Source organism: Labrus mixtus, chromosome 3 (genome assembly GCF_963584025.1).
Source record: "Labrus mixtus chromosome 3, fLabMix1.1, whole genome shotgun sequence".
Taxonomy (NCBI): domain Eukaryota; kingdom Metazoa; phylum Chordata; class Actinopteri; order Labriformes; family Labridae; genus Labrus; species Labrus mixtus.
In genome coordinates this window covers 6494613-6518190 of record NC_083614.1, presented here as the reverse complement: position 1 = coordinate 6518190, position 23578 = coordinate 6494613, and the positions used below count along the sequence as shown (strand labels likewise).

Genomic DNA, 23578 nt, shown 5'->3' with positions numbered 1-23578 from the left:
TAAAGAATTCCAAGAAACAAAGTGTTGATCACAGTTGTTTGATAAAGTGTTTATGTGGGCCTAAACTATTTTTAGTTTTAAAATTTGGCCGCAGCATTTTTAAGTTTGTAAATGGCTAACCGAATTAATATAAAACATCTGAAAACTAAGAAAATATTTTGACTGGGGAAGCCTTAACTCCAATTCAATGTTTGTTTAAGTCATTGTGGAACGCAAACATCCAGACTCACCTGTCCATAGAAGTCAGCTGAGGGAGACGACCTGGATCTCTCATGGAAACAGGTGGTTTTTTCTTTCTCCTCTGGTCCTGCATCCAGGATGTTATCAGCCGACCGGTACCGTCCTGACGCTCTAGTTTCTGGGTTTGTCTTCTGAATATTCCACCTCGCCTCGTACTCAGCGAAAGTGCCCAGTCTCTGCTGGTCGAGGACTGACAACTTGTGTGCAGAGAAAGGACCTCCCTGGACCACCTCGGTGTACTCTCTGCCTCTCGTGCCTTTCAGTGGCTCCTCTGTTTCACTGTTGGAGACCGGACCTCGGGCCTTGATCTCTGTGGGGATCTCATTAGAGCTCTGGGGAGGGAATGGATTGGGTAAAGCTAGTTCTTTAAAGAGATCATGTTTGTCCTGAGAGGAGCTTGCATTTTCACTTCGAGAGGGATCATCCTTCACCCCGACTTCATGGATTTTGTCTGGTTCTGAGAAAGACCTCACCTTCTTCTCTGCAGGAAAACGCTTACGGCCTCCGATACGAGTCACCTGACCTCCTACAGGCCCAGATTTACTCATCACAGACTCTGAGACAGTCGGCAGAGGGGGGATATCTTTACGGATCAGTGCTGAAGATGGATAGTTAGGTATGGTCTCAGCTGCAGGGTGCTCCAGTAAGACAGGCTCCAGGTCTTTCCTCCTGAAAGATGTTGCCTTCAGTACTCTTGCCTGTGCTTCCTTCAAATTATCTTTGTAGGTGTTGGTGAAGGGGCTGCCTGCAGAGGTTGGGATGGTGCTTTCAGTAGACTTCCAGACATCCTGATCACCTTCAATCTCACCCTCAGTACCAGGAAGTGTAGCTGCACTCATACTTTTCTGCAGCCTAGCTCTTCTCATCTGGATTTCATTCCTTAATGTGGTTGCAAAGCGTTCGCTCCGTCTCACCTGTTTGCTTTCAGGAGACTCCTCACCGTCTGGGCCTCTTGTTTTGTCGTCTTGGCCAGCGACATCCAGGGACAGAGAGTGCAGCATGGGGGTCGTCTGAGGGCAGATTTTGTTGCTGTGGTTTCTCATTTCCGGGGGTAATTCTCTGTGTTGTATTTGAAGAGACCTCCGCTGTTCAGAGTGTCTGCTTGGAGGATAGCTCATGAACTGAGCCTCTGCATGATGTGTGTTTTGTCCTCTCTGGCTTCCCCTATCATCATGGCAGGATTTAGGTACAGAGGCTTGTGGTACAGTGGTAACTTGGTGCTTATTGTACCCATTACTATCTTTAATGTGGGAGGAGTGTTGCTGTGGTTGGGGAGGTTGATACTTGACTTTAGTGACACTCTGTGGGCTCAGAGAATTATGCTCATTAGCAGTCTGTGACAACTCTACACCTGGGACACTCCTCCTGTCCTCTGGTTTCACTGACAGGGGCTGTGGGTTGGGCTGTGTGGGCTGACATGTTGTGACACAGTAGTATCTGCTTTGCCCAGTGCTGTCAGTGTTTGGGTCAGTGGCAGAGTTGCTTAAATTCCTTCTCTGGTTCTGACCAAAGTGTTGTGCAGAACCGTTAGTGGGCAGTTCCTGCAGGCTACTATAGTAGCCACCTACATTCTGTGGCTTTGGTACAGATGTAGCCCAGGGCTGAGAATATAAAGTGCCTTTGTCACTGTGGTGCCTCTGATGGTGGGGCTGGCCTTGCCGAACATCACTGCTGGACAGAGAGTACTGCTTGTTAGAGTTGAACTGTTCTGATTGATCAGATGTAGTGTAAAAACTGTCACTGTCATTTTTCAGGGGAACTTTATGGCTGATGCGATTTTCAGAAGGAGTCTTAGAGGGTATGTAAGATTCAGGTCTGTCAGGATGAGCTACAACAAGCCCTCTTTCATGCACCTTAGTTGCAGCAAAACTGTCGCTGCGAGCTGGTGGAGGGGGAGGTGGTGGAGAGGGGGAAGCTGTCTTTTTTTTCTCAGGGACATGCCACACAGGTCCACAGCTGGTTCTACTTGAAGTGGAATGACGGGATCCAGGAGGGTCCTCGGTCTGTGCACCCTCACAGGCTGCGCTGACTCCTGGCATCTGAAAGTACGCCACCCGATCGTCCTGTCTGACTCCCTCCATCAGGCTGTTCTTGCCATTGCTGTGCTTTCCTCCTGAGTCCCACTGACTGAACTTATAAAGCATGTTCTCTGTGGAGGCGGTGTTGCTCTTTGAGAGGGTGTAGTCCGGTGTGCCAGAGCTGGTGGAGAAGGAGCTGTAGGCAGAGTCTCGTTTCCCTCCTCCCAGGTGCTCCATACTGTTGTTGGACTTGGCAGGTGAAAGCTGGCCGGCAGGGTATTGATGTGGGACATGTTCTAGACTGTCCATACTGCCCAGAGAGCTGAATTGGTCGGACACTCGGCGCAGGTTTGTCTGCTCCCAGCCGGAGGAGAGATCAGTTGAAGAAGAGCTGATGGAAAAAGTTAAAGACAGAGAGTAAAAATATATTTTTAAAAAACAACCTTTTCTTTCACCAGCAGAAACAGGCATTGACCTAAACAGCTCTGCTGTAATCACTTCTTGTACCATGTACTACTACTGATAAGATATCAACTTAAACAAAGACAGCTCAAATACAGCTCAGGGTGGATTAAATGCATGACTTGGAACCTATTCTTGCTACTTCTTTGGGGGGGGGGGGGGGGGGGAAACATTCTTATTAAACTTTTTTAGGGGATGTCATAAGACTGAATGCTTTGACTCCACAAACAGAAGATATCTTCTGACATCTTTCATATTTAAGGCAGATAATATGAACTCCTGCCTTCAAACAGGCAAGGCAAGCTTATAATGTAGCACATTTAAGCAAAACAGCAATTCAAAGTGTCAAAGAAGAGCCTGATATATGTTAATCTATGTTACATCGGTGTACAAATGTCTTGCACAGATATACCAAGGACGCAAAAGGTTGTATCTTATGGTGTTGTATATTACGTTTCTTTAAAGTATGGCTACACAAAAACCAGTAAAATGCAATGTTTGAATTGTAGAGGAGTAAGGGGACATGTCCAGAGTCTGGAGGGGGAAATTATTGAGGCTGTTAAAGGTTTCGGGTTTATAGCTGTGCTGAGTGTTCTTTAATATATCAGAAACCCCTCTGACCATAATTATATACTTCTGAATCAAAGTCCATACCTCACACTGAGACTCAAAAGAAAGGCTTGAAAGTAAGTTACCTTGCATCATATCTGGTGTGCCAGACTTTGGTGGGTGGAGACTGGGTTTTGGCAGTCTCTGATTGGTTTTCGTTGAATTTGGTGGAGTGCCAGGAGTGAGGCCTACTTATGGGTTCATTCCGCCTGCAGAGAGGGCATAAAATACAGACTGGATTAAAGACCAGCCACTTTATGGAGAACAGTATGTGCTGCTTCCACATTTAACTGGCATTGCAACTAAACAAGTGAAACATTGATTTAGTTTTACTGCATCTATAATCGAGGAAATGTGTTTGAGTGACTTCAAAATCCAAAGATGAAACGATAAGGATTTTTATCTAGATTTTTTTTTTGTTGAGAAATACAGAACTTTGCACAGTTGTCAGTTTTGCACACAAAACATACCCTTTAAAACGATTCTTTCTGTATTGCATGTCAGGAAAAGTAAACACACACATATCAGCATAAAATGACATGCATCAAAATCAAATGCAATTTCATACCGACACAAAAACATACATGTCACACACAGACACTGTACTGCATGCATGGGATAAAGATGATTCATCTAATGACACGGAGCACAAAACACATGCCAAAGAGTGCAACCATGGGAGAGGGAGAGTCACTATGAGAGTAATGAAGATGATATTTATCACTAAATGAAAGATTAAAATGAACATGGGCACCAGGAGAGGAAAAGGGGGGAATAGGTAGTATACTAAGTAAGTAAGTAATAGCTACTTTCAACGATGAAGCCACAAAACCGTACCTCATGGAACTTCGCAAAATCTTCGTAAGAAAGCTTCTCGCCACATGCACGTCATTCTCTGAGGGCATTTTCTGAGTTACAATATCCACCATTTTCATATTCCTGGGCAGCAGGGGGAGGAACACACACATACTAAGAGCTCACCGACAGTTAAACTGGACTCACAGTAGAAGACAGGACACCAAACATTTAGTGTATGCACACAGAATCACTGCAGAAAACTCAGTGTGTTGTCTTGAAAGCTCGGAGGTTCTCTAAATCTCCTCTGCTCACATTGAATTATCACAGTGTTATAATTCACAGGAGATAAATATGCAGCTTTCAGGATTTAAAGGTCTGCCGGTACATGGTGTTACACCCCCCTCTCCTGGTCAAACTGATGCATGTTCATGATGGCTCACAGTTTTGAGTCTGATGAGGAATATGACAGCAAACCCTTTATGATGACTTTAAAACACGGAAACAACAATGTTTTGAAGCAGCTTTTCTTATCTCTGATTGGGTTCATTATCTAAACAGTATGTGAGGCTGAGGTGAGCTGGTTTGTTCTCAGACTTTGCCATATGGTCCCAGGGGGGAACACAATCCCAGCATGAAGCAGGGGGGCTTAACACAATACAGAATCTCTTACACAATCAGATCAGTCACATCAGCCCACAATCCAAGCTGTCGTCTGCCTCCCAGACAGCCTTTCAATCCTCAGAACTGACACCATTTGACTGCTAGTCACTCAGTATGTTGGTTCTCTAATGGAGGGACTGAAACCTCTTGGGGTAGCTTTGAGAACTGCAATTGTACGTGATTTAAAAAAATGTATATGTATATATCATTCATTCATGTTTGCCTAATAAAATAGTAAATGTGAGCCTGATTGATTGGATATTTTTTTTTATCCTATTGAAAATGTAATTGTAAACTGCCTTAAGCTGTCACTAAAAACACAATGGAGTTCTAGTTTGTGTGTTATTGGTATGTTGTTTATATTTGGGAAAAGACGGTTTTGATTCCTAGACAAAAAAAAAAAAAAAAAAAATGTATTCCTGTTTGAAAGGTAGCAACAATACAGCTGAAAACATCCGGTAAAAAAAGTAAAACAGAACCTACAATTTGCTATTTGTGCCAATAAGAACATGTTTTAACACCTCCAAGGCATTATGCTTTTTATGGGAAAAATAAGGCAACAATTGCATGAAGTCATCCCATGTCATGAAGTTTTTTGTTACAAGGTTGTATTTTATCAAAACAGTCAATGATGGAGAAACTCTGTATCATATTCTTATTCTACTATAATGTTTGTTGCTGGTCAGGGGGCTTGGAGGAAAATGATTGAGAGGTGGTTAGGGCCTGTGTCCACTAAATGCTTTTTTTACCACTGAAAAAAGCTGTACCAACTTTGTAAGTACACTTGTAGTTACTATGTAATGTAAGGGAATATAGTCATGTTATAACAATTAGGGAGATAATTAATAATATGTAAAATAATGAGAGAAAATAAAATAATAATAACATATTTTACAAACTTATATGGCTCATCTACATTAATTTAACTGCGTATGGCTTTACAGCATTAGTTCACACATAAGTCTTTGGTTATAAAAAGATGAGCCCGTCTCTGTATGGTCTGATACAACGGCTGAGGCTAAAAGGAAGAGGACGGTAACTGATGAAGCTCTGAAGAGAAAAAGAGAGTTTGACCGAGCAGGAAGCAGAGTGTACAACCCTGCAGACATTATGCATAACACATTTCGTAACAATGTTAGGCTGTATATCGGTATCATTGTTTGTCTCATGTTAAGCAGCCCTGTGTGTCTTAACAGAATGCAATTGCACTCAGAGACCTTCCACTGGCGCCAAAGTGCACCGAACCAAATTCCTTCCTACACATTCTTGCTTTAAGGCCTTTGTCTTATTTGGTATTTTCTCATTGCCCTTTGTTAAGATGAGCTTTTGACATCCATCAAAGAAACATATATACTCTCAGATAAGAGCAAATGCTTTTGAATTCTTATGTTTAGTTTAACATGAGAATAGAACAGAACAGATGTTTATTGCTATTTGCACAGGTACTGTACGGGACAGTAAAGGTCATTGCAATTTTTGTGTGTTGGTCCTTATATTCTATGCCGGTCCTGATATTGTGTGTCACTGAGATGGAACAGGAGGATATTAGCATCATACTGGTCAAGAAGGCTTGGCTTGCTTACATTCGGACTGGGCTCAAGACTTGCCCTACAAAGACACGGGGCCAGGAGGTCGCGCCCCCTCAGTCACCTTGTCTAAAGGCCTTCAATGATCTGATGACAAGAGGGGCAAACAAAAGCTTCCTTTTAGATGGAGACCTGAAAACAAACTACTGAAATACAAAACATAAGCTTTCATCTTTCCACTTAACACTGTTTTTATAGATTGAGAATCTTTAGATTGAGACACAGATTTAGTTAAGCTGAATAAAGTGGGTCAATTCCCCAAATTTAATTGTGGATTAAAGTTCAGGCCTGTTCAGAGGACAAAGAAAAAGCCAACATGGAGCTCAGTCTTCCTCGTCTCCACACAGTCCGTGTTTCTGGGGCACTAGGAGCTAGCCACACATGGCGCCTGCTATTGGTATGCAAATGAGGTGGGTTTTATTAGGCCTATCGTCAGGGCTACAGCTGGGCCGGCACAGATATGCTAGAAAGTGAATCAGTTGGCTGGAATGGGGGCAGGGGGAGAGGCTGTTTTCTGAGTGACCGGTTTGGAGCCCCAAATCACTTCAAATGTATCCGGTACCAACCAGTCCAGGTTCAAAACTAAACAGATCACATATGCACAAAGTCAACTATCTTAACTTTTATAGAAACTAGCAGCCAATTAATAAAAACCCTTCTGAAGAATATTCCCATCAGGTTTACCTTTAAGCCTTTTCCCTCAAAGATTAATTTGGTTTTGAAATGTTAAGTCTAGCTGATCGTGGCTTAACCTAAATGATGGCTGACCTCTTATTGAATGATATTACAAAAACAATAACAGAGTATTAGGGTCAAAAACTTGAACCAATATGTCTACCAGTTTTACACTGACATAGCAAAACAAAAAAAAAGAAGGTATAGAAGCTTTTAAATGCACAAGATCACAAGTTTAAAATTATGAAAACATAAAACAAATGTTCATTTTGACTCACCAAACATCTGGATGGAGGAATTCAAAAACTGACTAAAAGAAATGTGTAATCCAAAAGATCATTTAAGAATATTTAACTGGAGAAGAGTTAAGGATTGAGACCAGTTGAGTCCGTGTGCTGGTCAGGCACTAGACTCCACTTCAGACACTTCAAAGAAAAAACCACAATAAAGACACATGCAGGCTGACGAGCATCTTTGCTCAACTCCAACACTGATCCACGACCTGAAAACACACACCTACTTACAACTACAACTTAACATTCAACAGGACGGCCATAACTTTAACTAAATTCTCTGGGCAGAATTAGTTAGAATGAGGGGAGATTTCCTTCAGGATTACGGGGGTTTTACCCCTGAAAGGGGGGAGGAAGAGTGAACAGAGAAGGAGGAGGGCTATTGTCGCAGCCAGTCCCCTTGGAGTATTCCCGTACCTTGCCTCGTCTCATTGGCTCTAAGGGGCTAATATGCTAATGAACAGATGAAAAACTGGACTCTTCTCCCCTCTTGTGTGCCAGACCTGCATTTATACCATAACCATGGCAACAGGTTGCTCTCTAGGGTGGAAGGGCACCCTGATTCCTGAAAGCCTTGAGTAATGAGCAACACAACTGCCCAGGCAGAGACGTCAGCAGCACACGAGAGACTTTAGCGCATTTTGTTGGAAGGATTATTACAGGTTGGGTTTATTAAGGCTTGTTGCTTGTAGATTAATGAATGTGTGACTCTAAAACAACAATAACATAAAAAATGCCTATTTCTTTCTATTTCATCTAGTTGTATTGGTACATAATAACCTAGGTTGGGTTTATCTAATGAATTACTTTCTACTTTCTAAAACTCCTGAGTTTTTACACATCATAATTTTAATTAAAATATACCACTACTATACATGCTGGTACAAACTAAGAATGACTAATTCATTCAAATCATTTTACCACATTCAATACTTGCAATGTTTCTGCCAATAATCAGCATTTGTGAAAATGTTATTTTCTTATAAAGCGGACTGTCAGCTGCTTTTCTTTGGTAAGATAGTCTATAAAATATTAAAGTGAAGTAAGAGGTCAAAATAAACCAACAGGATTAACTAATTATGTGCCCTCTTTGAAACAAGTGCCTTAACTTTTTAAATGCTTAACAATGACGTATCAAAAATGTATAAACTTAATTTAAAATAAACTCAAGACTAAGTGCACATACTTTAGTGTAACAGTCTGCAGGAGTTCTTTGCATACATTAACTCACACAATTCTTCTACACACCTGTCACCTGAAATATATGTGCATGTTGTTCTTTTGTTGTCTCTGCTTTTATAATTATTTGTGCAAACTATATACATTCTCTTTTTCCTTCTACTCATATTAGCATATTAGGATCCGGAAACATATGAAAGATAACAAGAGAGCCAACCGCTTCGTAGTTTAAATCAAATGGCCATTAGAGCTTATTTATTTTAACTCAACTGTTGCCTCCTTTAGATACAAACTATAATAAAAGGCACGAAATGGGACAATGAAAAAGCATTTGTGACTTTTTTATCTTATCAAAATGTGCTTTGGCAATATGCAACCAGTCTGCTGACAGGCAAGACGATTAGCAAAGAATGGCTCCAATCTAAAGCTGATAAAAGGGCAATAAAATTCCCAGAGATCTATTGTGAGGAAAGCAATCAAGCATACAGTCCAAACAAGGTTTTAATCATGAGGTGCTGGGAACGCGGTATTTTGATTATAAGCTCACAATGTTGAATAGATCCCTATCCCTAAGCTGATATGCTAAGGACAAACCATGACGTGAGAACCAGCCATACATTGTTTCCTAGACAGGTCGATACATTTAGCAATATAAAAGACTTAAAAAAGGGAGAGCAGCACGTTTTACGTTGAAGGGCAGAAATATGCTGAGGTTGTACGCAGCCAACCTGCACCTTTCAGGTGATGGTGGATTCCATTTGGTCCCTGAGGGTCTGACAAAGACCCTCTTCAGCAGGACCCACAATCAAACCAGTCATGTTTCGGGTGAGAGAGGTGAACCGTGAGCAGCATGTAATGACCAGCACATTCCTGGGCTGAGTGGCATACCAGCTGTCAAGTCAGTGACTGTCCGCACTGACCCTGAACCCAGAAACACCTGGAAGCCCTTTTGTCTAAGTTTGAGGGTCTGAACAACATCACTCTAACAAAGTCCAGCATCTTATTGACAACATCAATCATTACAACTCATAGCCAATCAGGGTCAAGGATTGCTGGAATAACTTCTCCAACAGCTTGTCAATTTCCCAAGGATAAAGGTGATGGATTTGCCACTAAGAGACCCACATTGTGTGACATCATAACAGAAATCAACCTTAAAGAGATAAACAAATGTATCAAAGAAATGTTCTTTAAAAGACAGTCTTTACTAGGACTGCACAATACATTGCAATGGCATGATAATCGCAATATGAGCATTTGCAATTATGTCAAAAAGTCAGAATTTATCACAAGCTATAACGACCATGCAACAACATCATGTTGATGGAGTCAGATGAAGCTCCAGCTAATTTTCAGCTACCCTCAGACTAATTGGTGCCAATTTAGTGGTTACATTTTTTGTATTTTTTAGACATAAAATCTGAGTTATAGATAAACGATATGCACTCTCTACAGGTTTTTCTAAAACTGTGTGTCTCTAGTCTGTCTAGAAACCCCCAAATTATGAGAAAGGTCCATCCTCTCCGTCTTTTGCCTGCTCCACTTCTTCAGAAAATGTGTGCTCAAACAGGCCGTTTGGAGATTCTCCCTTCGCGACATCACAAAGGGCAGTAATCCCTCCCCCAGGTGGGTGACACTCCCACAGCTAGGTGTTTGTTTTTACGCCTGAGCCGACGTAAACAATTGGGCATGGAGTTTGAAAGCCCTAGCCACATCCCCTTGTGGAGCGGCTTGTTCGGACACAGCTCTTTTGCATTTAAAGCTATAGACCCAGAAACAGCCTGTTCTGAGCACAGCTGAAATAGAGGGGTTCATAGGCATGATAAAATACAAGATCAGAGTGGATATTTGGCAAGAAACTTCACAAATGTTATGCAACATGTCCTGAGTCACAGAGAAGAAAAGTCATTATTCAAAGCATCTACAACCTGAAGCGTCTTCCCAACACCTTCAATCTACTTTTAAAAAGATTTAAAAAGAGATTTGCAAAAAATGATTGTAGTTTGGCCATAGTGCACATTTCAGTGATCTGCTGAGTAAATGTACCCTTAAAATTAATAAAAACTAGGTTTAAATACAGGATTAACCCCTACCAGTCTGGCCTATCTATAATAGAAGCTGAAGGATAAAAGGCATCAGAAGCCAAACAACAAACAGTGAGGAGAATAGCTGTAGTTTAGGTATTAACTTATGAAGAATATAAAAGGTTTGTATAAAAAAGGTAGAGGATTAAACAGGAACAACACACATGTGAGGTAAGATCAATTAATCAAGTTGTATGTAAAGTATGTAATATATTCATAAACATTAAGTTACTAGTATGTGCTAAACGATTTCACATGTCAGACAAGACTGGATAAAAGTTTGCCACTGAATACAAGACAACAACTACATGAATTTACAATGAATTAATCATTAACTTAGCATTCAGAATGAACAGACTTTATGCAATATCATTTTTCTCCCAAGGATAAAAAGGATGAACAAAAAACGTGACATGCCCTTCATACTTTTATACATACCTCTGGAAATACTTGTCAAGAACGAGCATTTCTTCTTCATGTCAAGAGGTGAAAAAGCAATCACAGCTCAAAGCTAGCATACATTTTCTTTGATGATGATTGCAAAAAAAAAAAAAAAAAAAAAAGATTTAATTGATTCTGTCCTTCTGTTAAGCTATTGATCCACTTCGGTGCCTGCCTGTCCACTAACCTTGGCATTGGAGCAAACCAAGAAACTGAGGGGGAGCAGTTAAGCGCTTCACAGAAATCTCTAAACTGTGATTTCCTCAGCTGAGAACTAAAAAATCTTAAGAAATCTGCTTATTACAAGAAATCAGAACACAGCATTCTTCACATACTATGTGTGCTGATTAGGAAAAACAAAGAGCAGCATGCATGTAAGCCACTGCACTGCAACCCCTGCTGAATGCTCATGCTGTAAGGCAGACCAATAAGCTTTTCCAGCTATAATTGGATTGTGCAACAAAACTCTGGTCCCAACTCTTTTAAAATAGCCACATAGATGTATTGTGGTATTGTAAACAGTATTTTTTAAAGCAACAACAGCACTGAAGGAGTTACTGCCTACGTCTCATATCGAACAAGATAACAGAGCTTGTAAGTGATTCTTGTGGTACTTCTGTAACAATGCCAGAAGGGGGAAACAGAAAGCCACAACAAACTTTCAGCTTCTCTTCATAAAGTTTAATGATTCACTCTGCTGTTTGTTACATTGACTAAAAGTGCCTCAGGGGAAGGAAAAAGCAAGACAGGCCAGACTACAGGGGGCCTGATGAATACAATTAAATTGTAACTGCCTTCAGGTAAAAGAGAGGTACACAGAATGATGTGCATACCTTATAGGAAAGTGGTTTAACTCAGGAGATCACAATCACAGAACCCCAACAACCAAAACCTATACGAAAGAGCTGTTCTTGTTTAAAATGAAGTTTTTCTGTGAACTCCAGTTGCACTGGACCATAAGTACCAGAGTGTGGGCTGTTTTTTTCCTTGATCTTGGTAAAGCTGCTTTCATCGCAAGGAGGGGCAAACACAGTTTAGAACATATTGCAAACTTAAATTCAACTTAAAATCTGCACAATTTTTCTGAATTAGAGCAGCTCAGATATGGGATGGCACACAGAGAGTAATTTCCTGGAGAACATCTAGTAGGGTTTGCTGCCCCTTAAGGAGACCAGCAGCATGTCCTGATTTGTCAACGTAAAGAGAGTGACTGCAATTGCGCATAGAGGTGGAGGGACAAGAAATAAGAAATTCAAATGATCATCTACTCTAATGTAACTCAGACTTAAGTCTGATGCTGATGCTGTCCAAACATCTCCATTGTGCGATGAATGTGCTTTTATGTCTGTGCATCCACTCGTCACCCCCCCTGCTTTTAAACTATAAAGTGTTCATCGGCAACATGTGAAATGCCTGTACGATGGTTTTGTCTATAGAAGTGTAAAATGTTCTTAAGGAGGTATGAGCTGCTGTTAATACTCTAAGTAGGCCTGTTAATAATCCTGAACATTCAAATTAATTAACAAAAGGACGAATTCGCACAGCAGAAAGTATGACATCATCATATGGAAAGACTTCTCTCAGTACCCCCAACTGAAACTGACTTCCTGTCCCTGTATCAGACCTATACTTACAATCCAGGAAAGTGTTTAACGTCTCATACCATTTGGAAAACTTGTAATGCATCATCTTTGTTATAAAGAAACTTTGTCCAAATTACTACTTGCTCAATATCGGTCGGGCCCTATTTGACTGTATGCAGTAGTTAGTGTTGGTAAGTGTTAAACAAATCAAGCACAAAACCTGCAATTTAACAATCAACACCCTGCTTTTTTCTCTGTTTGCAGGTGGTTTTAAAATACAAATACAACTGTAAAACTTTAAAGACTTCCTCTATGACAGACTTCAGTTGAAGCACTGTGTGTTCAGTAGTTTTGTCAGAGCATGTGCAGAGAGAATGAGATGCTTTCCTACTGATAACCACACCTGACTTTTCTCTGTGTGACATTTGACAAGCCTCTTCCCATGACATTACACCGCCAATCTCACATGAGTCACTGCATGCAAAATAAATCAGGCTCCTCCCTGGTGCTGTCTGTAAAGAGACCACACCTGCGGACAGGAGCAGGTTCTGACAGCTTCCTGATCCTGATTTCAACTATCCAACATTACCCCTGAGATACAATGAAAGGTGTTTCATGGCTGACACTTTACAAGCTCAGACACAGATTAAACTACAGTTAAAAACTGGGGCTTAAATGGGTGTGGATAATAATGAGGAATGCTACACCTTACTACATTTCCAACCCCAGCTTTACACAAAACGTCCAGATTGCAGACTTTGATAAAAAAAAAAAAAAAAAAGTAACAAGAAAGGGGACTGAAGCTTTGAGGTTTTATAATGAATCATTATCACTCTGCTGTATTCTTAGTCAAACTCTGACTTGTTATTGTGGCCTTGAAAATGAGGGACTGGACAGGCTATTTACAGAAACTAAACAGCAAAATTCTCCAAAACAGGCCAGCTAAAGGAAGAAATAGTCTCATGAGGCTCAAAGGCAGGATACAATGCAATATGAACAATAAACCATGTCCATGTAAGGAAATGTCTTTCTCCATTTACAACTACAAACATAATGAAATGACAATACCCAGATCCTGTAGTCATGCATCCTGCTCTTCTGTTAAATTGACCCAGTAAATGGACCTTTTCCTTCTCACTTTAAACAACAGAAAATGACACATTGCTGCTACAGACAATGTGTACAAAGAAACTCACTGTAAGATATAAACTGTCCAGCCTAAATACATTGATAGAAATGGGATAAATAAAATAGCACAAACACGAGTAAGCATGGTACAAGTCAAAGATTTTGATACTTTTTGATGCCATGTGTTTTGAAATGATACGATCTCCATTACTCAATTACTTTATAATATCAAAAAGGACTAAAGCTTTTAAATCTACATATATTTCATAAGACAGGTGAGTAGGAGAGGAATTAATCCATTAAAAAATTGTAGGCAAACTTCCGCACACTGTCTTAGTTGCAAAAATACAACTGTTGGTCATTAGACACAAGAGGTTTTCCAATATTAGATTCCTAAGATTGACATTTTTGAGGTATTGAAACAGGTATCGCCATTGTTGATTTTTATTAGAACCATTATTGGGAACAGTATTGTGTCAATACTATTCATTATAACTAAAACCAACTATTTTGTGTCATGGCAAATAGATATTTGACCCTGTAAGGCAAACATATTTCATACTATATTCAATTGATACCATAGGGACTCTGATGAATTAAAGAGCACAAGGGTCTTATTTCAAGGTGCAATGTTATGATGATGCAGTATGCCTTACCTGTAGTTCTAATTCAAGCAAAACATGCACTAAAAGTATGTGATTTAGAACTCTTATGTTTAAGCTGTATTAACTTTATGTGTTTACATTGGACTTAATCATACATTTAAGGCTTGTCCTACAATAGCGTAAGTAAATCAAATAGATTGTTATAGACAGTAATGCCTCCTTGTTTCCAGATCCCATAATAGACCTGCCTGTTGAGAGTATGAAACAATGAGTGAGCCTCACAGCCACGTCCTTGTGGAGAGATAAATGGTGAGAGGACTTCCTTGTACGGAAGGATTTGTTCAGGGATTACGTTATGATATGATACAATACAGAATGCAATGCAGACGGCAAGGAGACAATGGGAGCAGTGTTACACACACAACAAGGCCACTCGTAAGGAGGCCTGCAGCTCTCACGTTGATAAATGACACATCAGTTAAACAAGATATACGTACTTAACAACACTTTGGAGTCAATAGGTCACAAAGAGAGGCTTCTAATAGAAAGAGTGAGTAATGATTTAAGTGGATTTACAGTTTATTGAATGTTCTTTGGTAAATATTTATCACAGCTGAAAGAAAACAAACAATCTCCCTGCCAAATATTGTCATATGCATAGTGACTTCCTCTTTTTTTGCCCTTCCTACACCTGCCTGCTCACAGAGTCAATGATGTCACCTCCAACCTCTTCCTTCTTTCAGCTTCATCATGAAAAACGGTGTCACAAACTCTTAGCGGTGTAGTGCAACCTGGCTAAACAGGACCATCCAGCTACCAGGACCTCAACAAAACAACTAGAAAGAAATCCCAGAAAGTGCAGGCTGGTCAACAGGCACTAGAAACAGACAGACAGCTGCAGGGAGCAGGATCATCTGTCTCCACTCCTCTGTTGCCTTGGTTTGTTAGAAATGTCACCATGGTGACTCGGTGCACTTGTGACAGCAGCAGATGTGGGAGGAGAGGGCACCGGAGGAGACGGAGGATTGGTTACCTACCTTTTCACCACCAGACTGAGGGTCTTGTGGGAGCCTTTCACTAGGCAGATCGCCTCTTGTCTGTAGCCAGTCAGGGGAATCTCGTTGATGTTGACGAGCTCGTCTCCCACCTGGAGACTCACAGATGCTGCCTTGCTGCCCTCCTCCACCTGCAACATAAACACAGCAGATGGAAAGATTAATCACATGATGCCAAGACACAGATGCTTAGTTTCACCTAGCTATTAGCAAGTGAAAAGCCGTAATGAAGACATTTTGACAACGCACACACTGAATAACGTGTGCAACGTTTTTTTTGTTTGGAGTAAGCCACAGTTCAAAAGATTTTTGGGTTTGACAAAAAAGCTCCGGCGCTCCATCCAATCAGTATCCGCACGGGGACGGACGGCTGACGGGATAGGAGACATCAAACCCCCCGCCACCCTCTGAAGGAGGGAGGAGAGTTGGGTACCCGGAGTCGCGCCGAAGGCCGGCCAGGGTGAGACCGCCACTTCGACGCTTAGGTTTATGGTTCCGAATTGGACCGGGGCTCGTGGTCGACCGACACCCGCGCCCCCTCCCACCGATCACCTCACCTTGCGTCTTTCACTAAGAATAATATCTTATAGCCTCTGAATATGACTGGGAATATATATGACTACAGGAAGGCAGATGTGCAATAGTACATTATAGAGTCTTATCTTGGCTGACAAATTTGGACACAAAACATGTTTACACTATTTCAAGTTTGATACTAACACCAACTTTTAACTTTGCAGCTGTTAGCTCGCTGTGAAGTTCAGTTTACTTGTACCAAGTCCAAAAACACAGTCACAGCTTTTCTGTTACATTCAATAAAAAAGGAAGATGTCTTGTGCCATCAGTGGGACAGAAATGTAAATCTAAAGGCAGCTTGTCGTGTTTATGAATCTGTGTGTCCACATGCATGCATAATATTTGTTTCTACTAGAACGGCTTCCTGCAAATACAGAATAGTTAGTTTATAAATGGGTGCAAAAAGTCTTCTTTCGTCCAAGAGGTTCCCACCACAGTGCTGTGAGAGAGACTAAATAACCTCATACGACCTAATCTTGGAGCTAACTACTGCTTCTCAGTGCTTTAACACTACTGATAGGTTCTGAAGGTTTTAAAGCTTATTGTGCTGCAGAATACAGGTGTTGTTTATGTAACCCTTTTGGCCTCCATTTATACTGTGTTGTGAATATGATTTTTGTTTAAATTACGTCATTTTCCAGGAACATACTGCAAACATAGTGATATTGGTGCAAAGTCAGTGCACAATACCCTACATTTATTTTTTTCAATTCTGAATGCTTAACTTTTAATTGAGGTTAAAATGTTTCTTATACATGAATAATAAAGAAACTATAAGTCATAATGCAATCTTTACATATTTAAACCATTCAATAAAAGGGCAGCATGACTACAAACAAAACATGCTTCAGTTGTCAGTGAGAGAAATGCATCAAAAAGCCCCTAGTCCGTCTCTTCTTGACATCCTTTAAGTATTTTATAAGGTAACAATGACTGCTTAAACACAATGTTTACCAGAGTTAACAGCAGGTAGGCCAGTTTCTAATGACAAGGATCAAAGGCTTTTAATATGCTTCAAAAAGTGACTCTCTAAGCAACTGGCCAGATGAAAAAAAAAAGAAGCTGTACTGTGTTTGTTTGAGGGCAGACACCTGTAATAACACCTACGTCAAAGGGAACATACCGTACACACAGAGCAGCGTGGTATATATCTTGAAAAGACCCCTAAATATAGAAGACACAAGATATTAAACTGACAGAAGCACATCAACAGTGAAGGTCTCTAAAGCGTCAGCGGGTGTTAAGGTCAGTGCTGTCCTCACTCTGACACAGAGTCAGATATGAGAGGTGCAGGACAGCTCGGCTCAGTGCGCAGAGAAAGGCAGCGAGACGTTTCTTGGCATTTTGCACATTAACACACAAAAGCTGAACTCTGCAGCTGATTATCAGTTCTCAACCTGTGAGAGGGGCTGCATGACTACACTGTGGAGGTATGTGTACATTTACAGGCCATTACGTGTTGTATGGCCTTTATCATCCAGAGCCCAGTTAGCTTCAATCAAAGCCCCTTTTCATTTTTCTATAATAACGATCTTAAGGCAGAGCTAAGCAGGGTGGACTGAGGGTTTTTATGACGGCTGGCTGGATTCCTGAAACCCTCCCGATATGGTCCGGTATTTTGCAGAGAAACTGGATCACTGACTGAGGTGACTCAGGTTACCATATTTAAAATGGACATAAACACCAAAGTTTAACTTTAACTGGACAATCATTCTCACTACATATGACTTGTTATACATTTAACCTTTGTATACAAATTGAAATCACATTTAGGCTTTTAGTTAATCTAAACAAGTGTAAATTAGTGATAATAGCGTAATGCAAAGTTTTAGACAGAGGCATGGAAGGCCAGTTTGCAGGCTGTATTACAGGAAAAATCTGATGAAAATCAGTAAGTTGGCACATATGGGCCCCTCTGAAGGTAAAATGTAACAGCAGAAAACAGTGCATTAGCAGAACTACTTGGATTGTGAATGCATCCCGACTGGTAGAGTTGTTAATATTTAGCAGCAGTAAAGTAGTGCAATATGATAGAGTCAAATAAACTGTTGATTTTAAAGCTAATGAAGGAAATATCACAAAGTGTAACAGATATATTTTAAAAAGTTGTTTTTTTATGGGACCAAAATAGAGTCCTGTAACACAGACCAAAACAAAATATCAGGTTTTGGCTATGCTTAGAATATTTGTCTTGCCTTTAAATATTTCAAAATGTGAAATTAAAGTAATTAAAGTAGATTTACATTATTAAAATACTCAGATTAGAATTTAAGCTGTGTCCGAAATCACTCCCTATTCACTATATAGTGGACATGCCATTTTGTAGTGCTGAGTGAGCATGGTCATACCCTATATAGTCCAATCAATGTATCCTACAATGCATTTTGAAAAGTAGTGTACTTTAGTGAACACAGAAACACAATAAAGTGTGTATTTGGAGCGTTTTGACTAAAATCTTTGATCAGTTTGAAGAAAGAGTAAAAGATCGTCAACGTTAGTGATGGTAGTTTGTCCTAATGACAGACATGAGACCAGAGTCTGTGAACATAAATATAAGAGTTTTGGTCGAAAGTTATCACTGAACTTCATGCCGTTACTACTGTTGTTATTGATCCTCGGCCTTTGTTAATCTGCACATTTTAGTTGCACGACAACAATGACGTCACTGTCAGCGGCCGGCGAGTGTACGAGTAGTGTCCAAAATGTTTTTTAATTTTGCTGAGTGAGTGCACTATGTAGTCCACTACATATAACTCACGACATAGTGAGCAGGGAACGAGTGAGTGATTTCGGACACAGCCTAAGTTTCAACCAGTTGTGTCTTTGGATTGTTATCTCAACTAAATGTATCACCTACATTGTTGTAAAGGTTACAAAGATGTAGCAAACATGATGGATCTTTTAGTTGGGATATCAAAGATTTTAAGTTGAAATGCATGTTATGTCTCTATCTTTTGAAGAATGTGTTAACACAATGGCAATTGAGCCTGTTGCCCACATGGTCCCTTACACTTAAAGTTTCTTTGGTGTCTAGTTGATATGTGTAGTTGAGTTGTGTACTGTGTTCTCCACTCCCTGCTGAGTTGTGAGTAAACGGTTACCATGCCAAAATCGAAAGTCTAGAGGGTGAAACTTCAAAAACAAGTTCTTAACCAAAGAAAAACACAAATGTAATGTTTGGCATGGACAATGGACATACAGTCAAAAACACCTTCAAGGATGTTTAGATCTCTGAATTATTTAAAAGGAACAGCGGACAATGCAGAGTAGAATGATGAAACTTTGGAAGTCAAGGGAAACTATGAGTTCATTTTATTTAGTAACCAAAGTAAACCTTACTTAGTTCAAATCTATCTAGGCACGAGAAGTCAAAACATCCAGTCTAAAATGTTGTTTGTCAACAGCAAAGTACTTATCGTTTTCTACAAATTCTTTGAGATACTGAACATAAAAACAAATGATGTCTTAAAGATTAACAACATGCCATCATCTGTATGACCGGCTGAACAATATTTCCTGCTTTTATTAAAAACAACCAAACAGGAAATATGTCTAAACAATACGACGACATTTCAAGAATGTAAATAAAAATGACAAATGGTGACAAGTAGCAGAATAAAAAAGCATCAAGGCAGGAGATTTATTCTGCTATAACAAACATGTGTCACTTCAGCAGCTCAATCTGCATGAGGTCCTTTGTTTACCATCTTCCTACAGGCTATAATCAGGCTGACTCCAGCCATCCTGGATGCCTGAGTGTCCTCAAAAATAGCTTCATGTCTCTTTGTGGGACATGAAGGGAAGGATGTGGTGGTGATGTGGGTAAGGAATGTGTCTTTTCTGCTGACAGATGTCCTGTGCAGCGAGCTGATAGGGCACTGACCTCAGACCTCTGTGTGGTTTAAGGGACTGCTGGCACATATCATTGACGATGTTCATTGTTGTTTGACAAGAAACACACAACAGCATTAACAGACAGAGGTTTAACGCATCTGTCAGACTGTCTATCACTTCGGTATACAATGAATGTTGAACTTTTGATTTTAACAAAAAGATGGAGATGTATTTACAGCTATTTAGGTCAACTCTAGGATGAATCTTAAGCCGTTTTCACATTTACAATGCTCCATATATTCTCCTGACCTGGCTGTTCACATGTTATGCTCCTCACAGCGGGAGACTGTCCCTGTCAGAGGGGGGAGGTAAGGCGTGATGTTAAAAAAAAGGCACAGAAGTAGCGGACTGAGCAACATAGTCTGCTATACCATGCTATAATGAGAAAATTTTCCTTTAAGCTACGTGTAGTTCAAAGGAATCGCACTATTAACAAAAAAGCGGAGAGGAATCCAGTCACAGGATATAAAGGTCACTCAATATATACAAGTACTGTAGTAGTAGTAGTAGTAGTTCACTTTCAAATCAAACCCTATCATCAAGTGAAAAGAAAATGAAATGATTGTGTAAAAATACTTCAAATGTAAGTTTGGCAGCAATGTGTCTATAGCTCTTTACACACCTGTGTGTTTATTCATGAAGTTCTGTATGTCCGCTCAGGGTTAAGTCTATACAAGCACATTATTTGTATGCTGCTTCTAGACTTTCTTATAATAAATTACTTCATACAATTATTTGATCATTTTTTGGCTGCTGAATTCTTATTTGTTTGTGTAACCATTGTTTGGACAGTTTTATTAGAGTGTGAGTGTGTGTGTGTGTGTGTGTGTGTGTGTGTGTGTGTGTGTGTGTGTGTGTGTGTGTGTGTGTGTGTGTGTGTGTGTCGTGACTGTGCGCTTTGTTATATTCCTTTACCACCTCCAGAGACAGTGAGGGTCCCCAGTCTCTGGCAGACTTGTTTTTGGGGTTGCTAGCTGGAAAGTTTGGGAACCCCTGTTTGTTTATTTGTGTATATAAATGTTAACCCTTTTTATGAAGTTTGGCTTCATATTTAAAGTATTAAAACACAAATAAAAAATGATGATAATAAAAAAAAAAGTACTCCAAGTACAGGGTCAAATAATACTGGTGGGTGGGGTCATTTATCCATAACCACAGATCTGATTTAGGTACTAGTATTTGAAAATGTCAAACATCCAGAAATAGAAAACCATGTGAACACATTTTTACTTCTAATGAGCCATCATCCTGAACTGTATGAATCATCTTTGCTCCAGAGGTTGAGCAATCCCTAAACAGTGAAACTGAGCCCACAAAGTTTTCATACAAAGGATTCAATAATGGGTAAAACCTGTTTACCTGCAGGTGATTTATCACAGCGTGTAAGAACAGAGACATTTTTCTGTGTGTCTGTTACTTGTTCTTTAGAGCAAACAATATTTTCTTCCAAATTAAACGTGACCCTGGCCGAGGAAACATATGTACGAGGTGCTGCGTGCCCAGCTGTGTTGTGTAAAACAGGATTATATAAGTTTATTGAGACTAAGGACTTTAAGTCCGAGAAGACCTCGAGCATTACCTGAGCTATGAAAGGAATGTTGAGAATTTTAATTAGATCCAGGATTTCTCCTGGATTTTTAGCCAATGTTCTAAACCTCTCATCAAACTGTGGGCCCTTTTTATTATCTTTCATTTTAGCTTTTAGTGATGGTGCACATAAGCAAGAAAACCGCCAAGAAAATCATAAATGTTGTCCCAAATGTGTCTCTTCTTTGGTTATTAAAATACAGACCCTCAAGCTCAGGCAAAAATACATGAAATTATCATCATCTTCTGATTATTAAATGGTTAAGTATGTCTCATTAGGTGACAGAAACAGTTTGCTAAGAGACCATTTAGCTTGTTGGTGTTAAACTCCTGATCCTTCTCACATCTTCAGTAAAAGTCACATTTCTGAGGTCAGGTGAAACAGGATAAGCACTATTTTAACGGTTCAATTCTTATGAGGATGCAGCTGACAATTACTTTTTCATTTAACTACTGGAGGCTGATGAGTCTTTGAAATTCTATATTGAACCTACAACAGTGTTAAATAGGTGTTCCAGTTTGTGCAATTACATCACATGGTGCCGCAGAAGTACGAGAGTCTTCACATACACACAGCCCTCTTCTGCCCTTCTCGCTGCGACGTACACAGCGACAACATTTCACCTCTGTTACTATCTCAGAGTCTGGCTCATCGACAAAACAAGTTCTAGTTTTGCCACCATTTTGCCTCCCTGACGTTAACATTGACCGTGAGTCGTAACAGAGGCCTATCAGTCCCCTTGAACAGGTAATGTAATAGGTGCTAGTATTACTCAAGATATTTACCCTAAGGGAACTTTGGAAAACTGTAAGTCTCGTTAAAAAGGGTCAGTCATGCATAATTCTGAAGATATTCATACTTATATGTGTTCAATAAAAAGGGGAAATGTGAGTCTGATGAAGCACTAAGGAAATTCATTTGAAGTGTAATCATAAAACTGCAGAAAAGAGGTAAAAAAAAGAAGGTGAATTTACAGTCTACAAAACACAGTCAGGATTGAGAAAAATATGTTTTCAATAATCCTTTTTCAACCCCCGAGCACTGTGCTTTTTCCCCCAAGAAAAATATGCCAACAGCACATGAAGGCAGCTCACCTCATGAAGCATTTTTCAGTGACTGGGTAGTTGTTTTGTAAATCAGACGCCGATGGAACAGCCCATTATTTTGCTTCTTAATATAAACTGTTTTTTTTACTCCAAATGTTTTTTGCTTTGTTCTGTTCAGGAGGAACTTGACTGAAAAGATTTCAGAGGGGGTGCATTATTAAGTTTAAAATCAACACTCATATACAGTGTTTTATTTTAAAGTATAACATTCATTGTGACCCGGCTTGAGCTTCCGCATTACTGTAGTCCTACATGTTCAGACAGGAAAGATGTGTGTTTTTTAAAACAGCACTAAAAAAAAAAAACAGGGTAGAGTTCACTAAGGCGAAAGAACAGGCTTCAATATAATCACCCGAACCATCTGAAAAAATGTGCCGATGAGGAAGTAAATGCATCAGGTACATTACGGTTTAACTACATACTGTGTCTACAGTGTGTTCATATATCTATGTCAAGCGATGGATGTATATGTTGGGAAAAAGGCCCCAACCTTTCAAGATACACTGTACATCTTTCTACAGGGTACGATATAGGGTTATTATTTTGTTAGGAGATTAGCACTCCCATCATAATCTAGTTAACACAAATAATTCAACACCACACCTCTGTAAATCAGTGGCTATAATCTGAGAACCGCTCCAAAAGAGCACAAATCACTAATCCTGACTTCACTTATCCCATCACGCCATTCCAGCGGGCTTCAGGCTGTCACAGATAATTCACTACATTTAGAAAATCAAACAAAGCTCCAACATTCCTCTCCTGCTCCTGGTACCACAGAGTCTACCGTGAAATTATACCAAGCACAAAAATATGAGAGCGCAAAGAAACGGCCAGGTGGGTTCTAATAACACACCGAAGTAAAAGCAAACCAAACTCTGACACATTTCAAGACAAACATTTAGTCTACTCCATGACTGATTTACAGAAAAGTTTGTTTAAAGTGCCAGTATGGACGATTCTACCAAAACTGTTCAACATTTTTAAGGGTTGACATA

The 23578-nt window shown here is 40.0% G+C and overlaps 1 protein-coding gene across 6 annotated transcripts in view; it reads right to left on the bottom strand.

Moving 5' to 3' along the window:
• shroom2a (shroom family member 2a) overlaps positions 1 to 23578 on the bottom strand; it is a 42686-nt gene that overhangs the window by 13869 nt on the left and 5239 nt on the right. For 2 of the 6 annotated variants that reach the window (XM_061029912.1, XM_061029939.1), the window contains 5 exons: positions 15399 to 15547; positions 4167 to 4268; positions 3800 to 3817; positions 3416 to 3538; positions 231 to 2649 (listed from right to left, as the gene is read on the bottom strand). In XM_061029912.1, the coding sequence (XP_060885895.1) occupies positions 231 to 2649; positions 3416 to 3538; positions 3800 to 3817; positions 4167 to 4268; positions 15399 to 15547 (2811 nt within the window). Of the gene's footprint in view, positions 1 to 230; positions 2650 to 3415; positions 3539 to 3799; positions 3818 to 4166; positions 4269 to 7326; positions 7597 to 15398; positions 15548 to 23578 lie in introns of those variants that run through there. The other 4 variants (XM_061029947.1, XM_061029922.1, XM_061029957.1 and 1 more) reach the window with 4 other exon arrangements.